The 12,732-nt window shown below is 54.8% G+C and overlaps 1 protein-coding gene across 2 annotated transcripts in view; it reads right to left on the bottom strand.

The window, feature by feature from the left end:
• Positions 1 to 12,607, bottom strand: part of TLK2 (tousled like kinase 2) — a 35,083-nt gene extending 22,476 nt beyond the window's left edge. The window contains exons 1-4 of one of the 2 annotated variants that reach the window (XM_065856104.2): positions 12,014 to 12,607; positions 9,904 to 9,992; positions 2,899 to 2,970; positions 451 to 520 (exon numbers count right to left, since the gene is read on the bottom strand). In XM_065856104.2, the coding sequence (XP_065712176.1) occupies positions 451 to 520; positions 2,899 to 2,970; positions 9,904 to 9,984 (223 nt within the window). In that variant the 5' untranslated portion in view covers positions 9,985 to 9,992; positions 12,014 to 12,607. The remainder of the gene's footprint in view (positions 1 to 450; positions 521 to 2,898; positions 2,971 to 9,903; positions 9,993 to 12,013) is intronic. The other variant, XM_065856105.2, reaches the window with a different exon arrangement.
• Between the last annotated feature and the right edge of the window lie 125 nt (positions 12,608 to 12,732).

Here is a 12,732-nt window from a genome sequence, read left to right as displayed (position 1 = left end):
CCTGCCCGTTTACACCCAGCACGGTCTGTTCTCTCTTCGCCGCGCTGAGAGCTCGGAGAGCAGCAGGCACACGTCCCAAAGCCAGGCAGAGAGCACAGCCTGTGTTCTGAAGCCCGGCTGCTGTAGACGTGTGCCGTGGGACCAAAACGCCACTTCTGAGAAGCCGCATTAAGCCTTTTGGGCAGCCTGTGCCATGAAAATGCAACAGTTTGTGCGAATAAGCTGTAGATGAGTAGTTTCCTGCCAATAAGGATAACAAGGCTCCCAGAAGAGAGTAAAATCATGGAGCAGTCGATAATGAGCTGCCTGACACACCCCTGAGAGGAGCCCTTGGTCTCCTAGGACACTGTGCAGAACGGGCATGAGTTACCAACCGCTCCAAATCCTGCGGTGGGGTCAGGGAACGAGTTACCTTGACTGCTCTGAGTTACCTTGACTGCTCTGAGTTACCTTGACTGCTCTCGTATGCTTCCGCTTTCCTTTTCCTGTTCCGCTGGTCATTCTGCTTCTTCTCAGGAGTCTGTCAAACAATACTTCCAAATTAACATTTCTGCAGTTATTCCAAGATTTAAAGAAAACTACCGAAACATAATAATCTGCTCTATATCCCCAGTGGCCATTTCATTTCTCTCGCACATTCGTTGCTACTGCTGGTACTTAAAGTAACAACTGCTCTTAAACAGCTACTACCTCCTAATATATGTGCTGCAAAAGGAAGAATTAGGTTAGGAATTCGGTTATGTTTGCAACTTCAGGTGCAGCAAGCCGTCCTGTACCGCCCACTCACCTCGCACGGGTCGCACAAGTTCAAACACCTACAAACACCTGTACACACCGCTGCACGGTATCACAGCACAAGAGCAGCAATACCAAGCGGTCTGCAAACACACATCCCGATTTGCGATCCAGTGGCTGCTCAGGGTCCGCCAGGACGATCCGTTTTGCCTGCAGCGAATGCTGCCGTGCGGATGGCTGCGGGAACCCTCCTGTCTGCGGGGGCACGGCCGCAGCCTCGCGTGGAGCGCGGCAGGACGGCGGCCAGGGGAGCGCGGCCGTACGGGCGGCGGTGCTTCTGGACCTCGCTCCTCGTTTGAGTCAAGGAGCAGCTGCCACTTCTGTGAGCAACCAGAGGCCTGAGAGGCAGCTTAGCAGCGATATATTCACACACAGGATCAATACAGAGCACAGCTGGGAGTCCTGAAGGCTCCACAAGTGTCAGTGTCGACACGGGAGGGTGGGGGAGACCCTCCATGGTCCCTTCCCCGTCACCAGGGTCACTTATGTGGCCAAACCTGCTGAAAACTCGAAGAAACGCTGCGCTGGAAGCAGCTCGCTGAGGCTGCTGGAGAGAAACACACCTTGTCATTTCCACCAGCAACGTCACTGTTAAAACATCCCGCATCCCAAAGGGATCCGAATCATTTCTGACCTATATGCTTCACCATCACTGTAGACAGCACTAAACCACAGCCTGGGGGCAGGAAGCAAACCACAGCGCACAGCACAGCCGGGGAGGGAAAGCCGTGGCCAGGTCTGTGGTGAACCCAGGTTTCACGCTCTTTGGAAACCAAAGTCCAAAGTACCCTGTTCAAAGATCTCTGCCAAGAGGCTTGCGCGCAGTAAGCACGGAGATCAGCCTAACCCTTTAACAGGAGGAAAAGGATGAAGCTAACAACCAGAACCTAACCCATGTCCCAGCTGGGCACTCACCGACACGCTGTTGTTTGGGCCAAAGGATGGAGGGGATGTGGAGACAACAGGGGCCATTGTGTCTGCAAGGTGCTTTTGAAACGGAGGGACTGAAAACCCCATAACTGCCTAAAGAACTGCTGCACCAGCCCGTCTGCTCACAGTGGAACAGCCTCCTCGCTGCGAGTCGTGAACAGCGCTGGTGTGACTGTACCGCCATCGGCTCCGCCACAGCCCCGCACAACCGCCACGGCCCCCGCACAACCGCCACGGCCCCCGCACAACCGCCACCGGCTCCATCACAGCCCCCGCACAACCACCGGCACATTAACCAGAGCCAGCGGACGTGGGTTTTCCATTCAAGGACTTGCATAACAAAATCACACAGAGCGTTATCTGTTACAGACTGGAGGAAAGGCCAGGAATGGTGGATTTGATGGTGTCAGCTTGGGCGATTTAAACCACTCCAGGGAAGTTCATATAAAAATCTCAAGCATAATACTGAATACTCAGTTTTCCACTATTAATTATAGTTACTTGGATGGAGTTTGAGATATGGGGTTCTCTGAACGCTTTCACCAAACACCTCCTATCACTACTGCCATATAATAGAGGGAAACATGATCTAAAACTTTCCTGATAACCACATGGAGTTCTTTAAATGCACAAGAAAACACCTTTAAATTTGAGATTTTGCCTTCTTAATGTGGAATTTTAAGGCAAAAATGTAACTCTACAATTAATTTTGCTGCTGCAGTACGCATTTTGAAATAGTTAATCCTAAGGCGGTGAGATTAAACGGGGATACAGCACTGGTTTTCACCTCCCCACGCTTCCGCAGAGCCATCCACGAGCCCGCTCTGCTGCGCACACAGCTCCGCAATGCGCACACTTGATAGCGAAGGCAAACTTTTCCAGTAGTGCTCTCTGGCTTTTATTCGGCCAAAAGCAGGAAACAAATCCCAGTGCAGCTGAAAACGGTGCCATAAGCCGAGCTTAAGAACGCTGCGCTTTTTGGGTTGGTGAGGAGCTTCCCGGTCCGTGTCGCAGCACGGTCCAAAGACTGTAGGTTACAATCCAGACTAAACACCTCCACTGGTCCCTTTCACACCCCAGACAAAGAACAGTCGCCCGCTCTCACACAGTTCCCCGTGTTTTGGGTTCAGTCCACCTTCAACCCGACTCCCACGAGGATCTGCGCCCGCTTACCTCCAATTCTTTATCACTCAGGGAGCCCACGCTGCACAAGCTCTGGTTGGAAGACTCGCTATTTAACGGACCCTAGTGGAAAAGGAGCAAAAGACCATCAGAAACAACTTCCAAACAAGGCACGTCCTATCAAACACGGCATCTCCGGGCTGACCGCGCCGCTCTGCGTCCTGCGGGTGCAGCAGCAACGTGGGGCAAGCACCCGCAGCACGTGATGGGCGCTATGAAATTCGGAAGAGGTTTGGAGCGAGGCAGAAGCTGGACTGCCCGCTGGGGAGCGTCTTCGCAGCATACCCATGAGATTTCTGCACCGATGTACGCCCGAACCGCTCTGTTCAACCACGTCCGCAGAACAGCCACCACGCTATGTGTAACAGTCCAAGACGACTGGTCTGAGAAACAAAACTCCTGATCTGCTGAGCAGCAGCTCCGAGCTCTTCGGGCGAGCATCTGCTCAACCCCGGGCTAAAGATTCAGAGGCTTCTCCCATCTGGCGAGGCAGCGATGACTGCTATCGGATGCTGGCAGTACCGATGGGTTTGCTTTAAATGCCTCATTTTTATGCTGCTTTTAACACTAAGGACGTGAACAAGCGGAGCTGTGTCACCAGTCAGCACCCGTAAGGCCATCGCTCCCGCGGGGCTGTGCTACGGGCCCAGGGCTGAGCTGCCACCAAGCAGTGGCTCCAACCAGGCTGCAGCATCAACTCCGGAGGCTGCAGTCCCCGGGTACCCACACGCGCCCCCCTGCGTCTCCACGGGCTCCGCCGGACACGCGTCTGCGTTTCCAGCGATCCAAGCATTTCTGAAAACTCCTTTCTAAAAATCTGCATCAAAACGGGTTTGAAAAGGAAAAGTGAATCATGCGAAGTCCCTGTGTTTTAGCCCAGTGCTCCCGAGCATCCTCCCACAGATCTAACTTCAGAAATCTAGACAAATTTGACAAAGATACAAAACCAGGACTCACAATTACTGATGGAATGTATTACTGGGAAGAATGACACGCTAAAGCTATTTCTCCATTAATAACCTGCCAGCATCTTTTCCCAAAGAGTCATTCTATTTTAGCATTCTTATTTCTGCAGTACCCACTGCCCACCAATCAACCTCGGCAAAGCCAACTCTCGTTATACCCTTGAGCGGAAGCCTCATGGGAAGGGTGGGGGAGAAGCCTTAACGGCGCAGAGAAGCCCCAGAGCAGATTATTTTGGAGGGTGGCTTAAAACATTTGCTTGTTAAACAAAGAGGTGAGCTGCCCAGCACTCAGCACGGCGGCTCCCAATCTTACAGGTGCAGCTCCATCATGAGGGATCTGTTCCTTGGGCTGCTGCCCTCGGGTCGAGGATTCGCTCCGTCTCACAGGCGAGGAGCCGAGGCACCTTGTTGGCCAAAAAGCCTCGTTTTGAGGTGTCCCAGCTCCAGAACACAGAGTGCTCAGCAGAACGTGCTGTGCGTGCAGTGACAGACGCAGCGCCCGGGAGGCCGAAGGAAGGCGGCCCAGTGCTCGGCTGCACCTCTGCTCACGCGGGTATGTGAGAGAAAAAAGGCAACTTCTGTCAGCCGGCTGCACTTCTCGTTCCACACAGAACTCCGTGTTATCGACTGCTTACAGCAACAGGTTTGGACAATGGGTGTAAGGAACCATACACCCGAGCATCTCGCCCTTAACTGTGAGTGCGTGTGTAAAAAACCCTTCAAATTTGTGTTTTATCATTCCTGCCTGTTTCTATTGAACTCAGTAACTGACATGGGATAAATGTGCAGTACTTAATTGAGCATAAGTGGTCATGGCACTAAAGGAATTAAAGGAACCAACCTGACTTTTGGAAAAAAACCCCAGCATGGCACAGAACATCAACCCCAGAATATTGCTGGGGAAGCAGGAACAGGGAATAACCAACACTGATAGTTTCCCACAGGAAGGGCTGACAAGCTTGGTTCCTGAAGAGTCACCTGCACTGGCACCTGGCTTTTCCAGCACAGACTGCTTTGGGCTAATGCTGCACCCCTCTGACACCCCCCACAGCCCACGCACCCCCCGCCCCGCGCAGAGAACCAGTGATGGGGCTCCGCAAGCATCCAGACCACGTGGGTCATCGGAACCCAGCTAATGGCGTCCAGAGCGTTCACCCAGAGGACAAGCACAAGAACAGCACACCCTTCCTCCCCGGCGAGGGATTCCTGAGATAAGCCGGCACGCTCTTCTCCTCGTGGTTCACCCGCCGAGCGCTGCGTCCCAGCCCGCGAGCCACCTGCGCAGCACGACCTCCACGTCGAGACGCGGATGCAACAACAGCAGGCGCTTTCGAGCCTCCTACTCTAAGGCAGGAATTCCAACCCTGTCCACTCACAGGAGCTGGTTAGTCATCCCTCCCTTCGCAAGAGCCCTGGAAAGGCCGCAAATGCGGCACAACGGCTGGAGCTTCAATAGAAACAACTCAGCCCGATAACAGCTCCCATCGACCTCCCACAGCAAGGCTAATCTGCCTCGGACCGCCCTCACCCGCCTCCTCTTCACGGCTCGCGTGGCTCGTGGCGTCCTCGGCCTCCCCGGTCTCCCGGCAGTGGCTCCTCAGGCCCGTCCGCAGCTCCTGCGCCGGGCGGTTTCCATTCCGTGCTCCGACCCCTCGCACTGACCGAGCTCCAGAACTGCTGCTGCCCAGCTGGAGCCTCCAACGCGGACCCACAGCAACGTGCACGGCAAAACCCTCCCGCTAACTCACCGGTGGAGACGCGCGTCACTACTCAAGCCAAGGTAACCCGGGTTCTTCTGAATTCTACAGTAAATCGGGAGATTTCAAAGGGAAACAGCCAATCCTTATTTCCACTAAGTTAGTGCTGACTCCATGTGGGCTTACACCAAACTGAAATGCTTCAATGCTTTCCAGTTACTCTGGTCCAGCGCTACTGTGTAAGAGAGGTTTAATTAACATCTTATCTTATTTCAAGCATCGCCTAAGTGTGAAAATTACAGCCTGCTTCTTAATTGGGCTTTTAGAGAAACTCAGTATTATAGCCAAGAATGAAGGCCCCGAACCACCTTCGTCTGTTTGCCACGGGAAGTTAAGCCACTCCCGGGTGTTCACAGGGAACCTCCGCCGCATCGGGGGGAAGCAGATGGACAACAGGATTTGCTCGGCGTCCACTGCGCCTCAGGAGTTCTCCCAGGGCGAAAAACCAGTATTTTCATTTTACTGAGGGCAAGCGGCACAGAAGGGCCGTGCAGTTCACCCCAACCCGCAGGTCAGCGTGGAAACAGAGCCGAGATCCGACAGACGCTTCTGGGCGCTTGTAGCCAGACAACACGTCTGAAATAAGTGATGTTGCGCGCAGAAGCATCCAAGCAATGTTCAAGTATCTGGCGTGAAGTCCTGGCACGTTCTGAGTTTCAAGACCGCCGTAACCAGGTGCCGCGGTGGCACGGACACCGGGAGGGCCATCGCTTCCCTCCGTGCCCGCTCTCAAACACGAACCCTCAGCTTGGAAACACTGCTGCTGAAGATGCTGCTAAGCAGACGGCACAACTGGCCGGTACTGAACTGATCAAGACTGCCAGAAGGACAGAGAAAGGGTAGAAACCAAAATGATACAAGTAAATGCTGCTCTTTTTTATGAGCGATCCTATTCTTGGAGGCAGATGTTCTGCAGCAGAAGTGACACTCTTCAGGTTATTTTTACTTCCCTGTTTACGCTGCCTCAAAGACAGAGGAACGGGAGCACTGGCTACCACCAAGGCAACCAAGTCTTCAATTCTAGCACAGTCCTCTGGCTCTGCAAGATTCCCACAGCACCACAGAGAACGTTGCCCCGAAGAGGCGCTTCAGCCTCCTCAGTTCAGCTAAAGGGATGCACACGACTTGGCTTGACGCTCTTTAAAAGACCAAACGTGCAGAAGATACGTGTGCGGCTGCGTGAGCCCCACGCGTGCGGCTGCCGCGAGCTGGGGTTGAGCCTGGGACAAACCACATACAAACAGCACAATTATCTACTTCAATTCTTACCCAGAAAACTCTGTGGAAATGACACAAATACCCGCCTGGTATCTCCAAGTGAGCACCCAGATAAGGGAAGGGAGGCAGAAAATGAAACCAGACCAAATTCCACAATGTTATCCAGAGAAACAAACTACATCTTGTTTTCTGTGCCTCCTGACCCAGGGAAGACGCCCGAGATCAGTCAGAATAATGCCGAGTGAACACGCTCACATTTCCCTCATAAGTAAACATGAACGGGAGCTAAACAACCAGCAATACTGGTCGGTGTCAGATAGTCCTGTGTTAATTTGAGGATTTGCTCTGTGAATCTGGGGAAAAATGGCACTTTACCATATGGCGAGAACAGACATCTAAAGCGTCGCTGGCTTTTTGAAGCTATCTAGTGACCTGGATGAACCACACGAGTGTAACAGTTGCCTAGAAACATTCCTTGCTCATAATTTGATTCCATGTATTAATGCTGAGCTTCTCGAGAAATATCTTCTCCAGCCATTAAGCGAGATAAATTCATCAGGCTTGCGGGAGGATTCTGAGCCGTTCGGGGCTGCGAAGGCCTCGGTGAGCGGGCTGAGCCGTCAGCCACCGCAGGACGGGGAGCACACAGCTGCTTCCAAAGAGTTTAGGATTTCTGTCCTCTCCTACAGTTACTGGAAAGCTCTTCCAGAATCCCAGGACTCCAATGGCGAGAAGCCTTGTTTTTTTCGAGTTTCCAGCCTAAAAATGTACTCTAGATGAGCTCAGTCTCATTCATTTCTCAGAAACACGTATGGTTGTTCTTTACTTGCAAACACACGGGGAAAGGGGCTCTAAAGCTGCAGTTGTGCTAAGGATGTAAATTAGCGCACGAGTTTTCCGCGGGTCCAAAATACACCCTGTATTTTTAAACGTGAAAGAAACCTGCCCAAAGACACGCAGCGATAGAGCCGGCCCGCGGCCGGCAGGAAGCTCAGTTACAACCGCTGTGCCGTCACCCAATAGCAGAGCACCCAAGATGACATTTCTTCCTTTTATGCAATAAACAGCAACAGAATACCTTCCATCCCAGCAGGACCCGCCCGGCCCAGCCCCGCTAGGTGGCACTAACCCCGCACAGCCTTCCCTCGGCACCGGTCCTACTGAACCACACCAGCCGCACCGCAGCTCTCCCAAATGCTCCTTTAAACCGCGACCCAGCAATGCCAGCGCGGAGCACCGCGGACGGAGCCCGGGGGGGTAGGGAGGGAATGTGAAGCGCCAACCTGGGAGGGAGTGCAGTAGCTGAGATTAACATTGCAACCGAGCCTTGCTGCGCCACAGCAGAGTCCCGCTAGCTCACACCAAGGGCTGGCTTACTGCACATTACCAGTACGCAAGGAAACAAACACTGTAATGCACTTCAGCTTATTGACCAATGCAAAGGAAACGCTGTGCTGCGGACCAGCAGGTGGAACCGAAACCCAGGAACAGAAGGGCTTTGCTCCAAGAAATGAGACTTTTTACTTGGATAGGAAGAAAAATGAGTTTCCACTATTCACCCTACAGAGAAGGCGCCTGTACTTTCTGCTGAAAACGTAATTCAGACTTGCTTTCTGGTATCTTTTAAAGGTTATTCCTGTAAAAGGAATAGTTTCTCACATTCTTTGTGAGCACTGAGCGTGTTGGCGCTTTGTAAAGCGACGATGGTGCCCGTGCTTCCGAGTCTCGGCTGGTCTAGAAAGGTGTTTGGCTTTATCTGCACTGGTACAGTTAGAGATGTTAAAGTGACCCACATGGGGGGAAAGGCAAGAAACAGATGAAAAAGCACATAAAAAGTTGTAATGTTATATAAAACAAGATTTGCAAGATCATAAATACATTATGTAGCATGAACTTTTACACCAGTAGAGGCCTTAAGATTATAAAAAACTCTGAAAAGTGGAAGGAAAAGATCAAAAAACCCCACAATCTTACTTTGGTAACTGGAATTGTTACCCATTAACAGCTTGCAGCGTTAATCCTCCTTACCGCACCACCTCACTGCTGAACATCTCACCTGCGCTCCTTCCGAGACTCGGCCTCGTTTGAGCCCTGAGTGAAGTACGGATCAGAAAGAAGAGGAGAACCTCACATGAAACCCTTCCTCGAGTTCTGATTTGCTTTGAGTTTTTCTAAGGAATGCAGCACCTACAAAGTTTCGTCAGGGAACAGAGAAGTGCCCTAACAGTTTCCTCCCAAAATAATTCCACGAGGTTTCTGAAAACTACGTAGCAATGACAGAGTGTCCTACCATCCACCTCGAGGGTGTCCAAAACTCAGCGTCTTCCTCTAGAGTGAACTCATCGCTGACCCGCTTTAGATGAGCTCCCCACCACTGCACTGCCCTGAGCGTATCGATTAACACTACCACAACCATCTGGAGCAGTAAGAGCTTAACGTGAGCAACCACACAACGCTATGATTCGAGCTCCTTCCTCCAGAAAGGCGGCGACTGAGCAGTTACACAGTCGTACGTGAGGACGAAGATGGGATTTCACCAGCAGGTTGTGGAGCACAGGCACAGGGGAGCTCACCTTCAAATGCTCTGCTCTGTGTGTTCTGTGGGACCCAGCAGACGATTTTAGCACCTTGCACCCCAAAAGAACTGAACAAATTCCTGAACATGTCAAGTATGGTTACATGTATCAAGCACAGTAAACTTGAAACTGTATCCAACAAGTGGCTAAACTCAGTTCCCAAAGGCACACACAGAAAGGAAGAGCTGATGAGATTCCCACTTCCAAGGTCAAAGTGGTTATGGGTTTTTTGGGGGCGTACAAGCTGCCTTCAGATGAAGCAGCTCCCTAAGAAAGTAACTAGAACCCGAAATGTTCTGCAAAGCAAAACGTCTGCTTTGCAGAAGTTTCCATTTTCATTCCTCTTAAACACACTTCAAGCAAATTAGCGTCCAAAACACAACTATTGGTACAAAACATTTTGCTGGTGAAGCACGGTTGTGAACGCAGACACCGCAGGGCCGCAGCGCGGGACGCGCACGCAGAGGAGCCCCCACTCACCTTCGCAACCCCGACCCCGGTGAACCTGGCCTCCAGCAGCTCCTGCCGGCGCGGGTCCAGGCTGTGCAGTTCTTCCATCATTTCTGCTGCTGAGGGACAACAACACCGGGATTATGCAAAGCAAAGGAGAGAGATGCAACATTCCGAGACTCCAAAGCGCCTGTTCTGCAGCGTAAGCATGTAGAAAGCACGTTCTTGCAAGAGAAATGCAAGATTACCATGCAATAATAACATGACTTTGCCACCATGTTACTGTAGTTAAACCACTGCCCCGCTGGCGTTTCCTTTTCTATCTGTTGCATGAGCCATTTCATGATCCATTCATAGATCCAAGAAACCAATTATGTCACATTCTCCCACCGGATGCTCTGTTCTAAGAAAACATGGGGCCAGAGTCCTACAGCTAAAAGCTTCAGAGCTTTTCATCCACACTGCACCACTACAAAAAGAAATAAAGCAATATTCTTTACCCCGTAATTTATTTTGGCCAATCCTGGACGTACCAGATCTGCCCAAACTCCCGATTTCACTGACAACAGCGCTGGTTCTTCCAAGCACAGACAGGGGTTATAAGAACATAAGAAGAAAATAATGCTGGTTTAAACCTTTTACTTTGCAGGGTAAAGCGTCAGATACACCCAGTTCAACGGCTGCTTCTCTAAACTGGATGCACTGGGCACCTCCAGGCACTCAGCACGACGGATGCCGTTACTGAAGGGTTAAACCAGCGCCAACCAGCATAGCTGTGTACACAGGTTAAAAACCTGAAATACACAACCCAAATACTGAACTGCGAAAAAATGGGACAGACTTCAATGCTCATCATAACTGTGAATCGCATCCTCCTAACTGCGCCAATCAAGTTCATCTCCAGGAACGTCTGTTCCAGTTTCATTTTCTGGACTAAGGTAGAAAAAAAAAGGAGCCAGAAGATACAGATTTGCTGTATAAAGAGCATATGAGACGAGGAAAGTTCCTGAAGGGCAGCAAGTGCCCTCTAGAACAGGCAGCGCACAATTGTTCCTTTTATTAACTGTCCATTTTGTCCCTGCCGTTTCCTCCAAAGGCTGCAGATCTAAGTTAGAGAGGGCAGAGTGAATCCATCCGGGGGCATTCACACCCGCCCTCCCAGAGCAGCAACGTGCCCCAGAAACCAATGGGATCCTAAACGTGGTTACTAGAGGACCCCATTTCTCCTACGGGCTTTTAGAGCCCAACAAAGCTCCCAGCCTAGTTCTCGCAACAGGAAACCTGGGCACCGAATGACAGACAAGCCATGAATGGGAGGATGTGCAAGTGCTCCCAGGTCTCCCCCCACGGCGGGCACAGGGCGCCCACCCGGAGGGAACGGCGTCCCCGGGCCGGGGCGCTGCTCTGGGGCAGGGACGGCCGCGAGTCCCGGAGCCTTTCCCCGGCCCAGCGCCCAGGGCCTGCCCTGGAGCCCCGCATCCCCCAGCAGGGATGCCAGCCCACCCCTGCCCTTCCCCGCTCTCCGCGGGGTGACTTCAGCACCTCTCCCTCCCACCCTGCCCTCCCTCCTGATGAAACAGAGGCACGCGTTGGAAAATCAGCCGGTGAGTGAGCAGCCTTGCCCCGCTGCCAGCTGCTGCACCGCCTCGGCCTTGCCTCCTCCTCCTCCTGCCGGCACCCCAGGCAGCACCGCCTCAACTCCTAGGCCGGGGATTCACAGGCCGTGCCCACCTCCTCCAGCCTCCCCGCGCCGACCCGCGGCCCCGCGCTCCCCCGGGCCGGGCCGGGCCGGGCCGATCCGCCGCCCCCCGCGCCGCTCTCACCCCCGCCCGCGGAGCCTGCGCTGCTCCTGCCCCGCCGAGGCAGCACCCGCGGCCCAGGCCTCGCTCCCGCCGCCCCGGGGCACAGGCCTCGGGCCCTTCCGCCGTGACCCCGGCCCGGCCCGGCCCGGGGGAGCGCTGAGGAGCCTCCGCCCGCCCCCTCCCCGGCTCCACCGCGGCCCGGGGTCGCTGCCCGGCTCCCCGCACCCCACCCACGGCCCCGCCGCCCCCGGGGCGGCCTCGGGCCCAGCGCCCAGAAGGGAGGCGAGGGGGGTCCCCGCGCTTCCCCCGCCGCCCCCGGGGGTTTCTCTCTCTCTCACCTGGCGCTGCTGCTCCTGCTGCCGCCGCCCCGCCGCTGCTCCTCTCCCCTCCTGCCCGGGCCGAGCGCTCCCGGGGCCCCGCTCGGATCCCGCCGCCGCCGGGGGCAGGAGCAGGAGGAGGAGGAGGAGGAGGAGGGAGGGAACCTGCTGCGGCGGCGGCAGCGGCGGCACGGGCGGGAGGGGGAGGCCAGGGGCGGCTCCGCGGCCTCTCGTGAGCCCGGCACCGCAGCCGCTGCGGGCACCCGGGCTCCACGCGCGGGAGAAGGGCGGAGGGGAGGGGGGCGGCAGCAGCAGGGCGGAGGGGGTGGCGGGGTGGAAGGTGGGGGCTCGCTCCTCGCCCGGCTCCGGGGCGGGGAAGAGGATGAGAAAGGATGGCTAGGCCGCGGATCCCCGGCCTCGCGTAAGAAACCTCGCCCGGCCGGGGTGCGCGCAGGCCGGCGGCAGCCGCGAGGCCTCGCGGCAGGACAAAGGCCCAAGGGAGGGCTCGGCGGGCGGCGGCGACGCCTGGGCAGGTGGGGAGCGCGAGTGGAGGGGAGCGTGGGGGCACGGGGCTGCGGGGACCCCTGGGCCGGCCGGCGGGGGCGGCGCGGGGCGCGGGCAGGTGCCGGGGCCGGTCTCGCCCCCTCCCCGCGGCGCTGGGCCCGGCCCGGCCCGGATCGATTGGTGCAACACACACTAGTGAAAGCGCGCGGAGTCTCGCGAGATTTGCACGGCGGCGG

The sequence above is a fragment of the Patagioenas fasciata genome, chromosome 22 (genome assembly GCF_037038585.1).
Source record: "Patagioenas fasciata isolate bPatFas1 chromosome 22, bPatFas1.hap1, whole genome shotgun sequence".
NCBI lineage: Eukaryota > Metazoa > Chordata > Aves > Columbiformes > Columbidae > Patagioenas > Patagioenas fasciata.
This window is presented reverse-complemented; position numbering and strand designations above follow the sequence as displayed.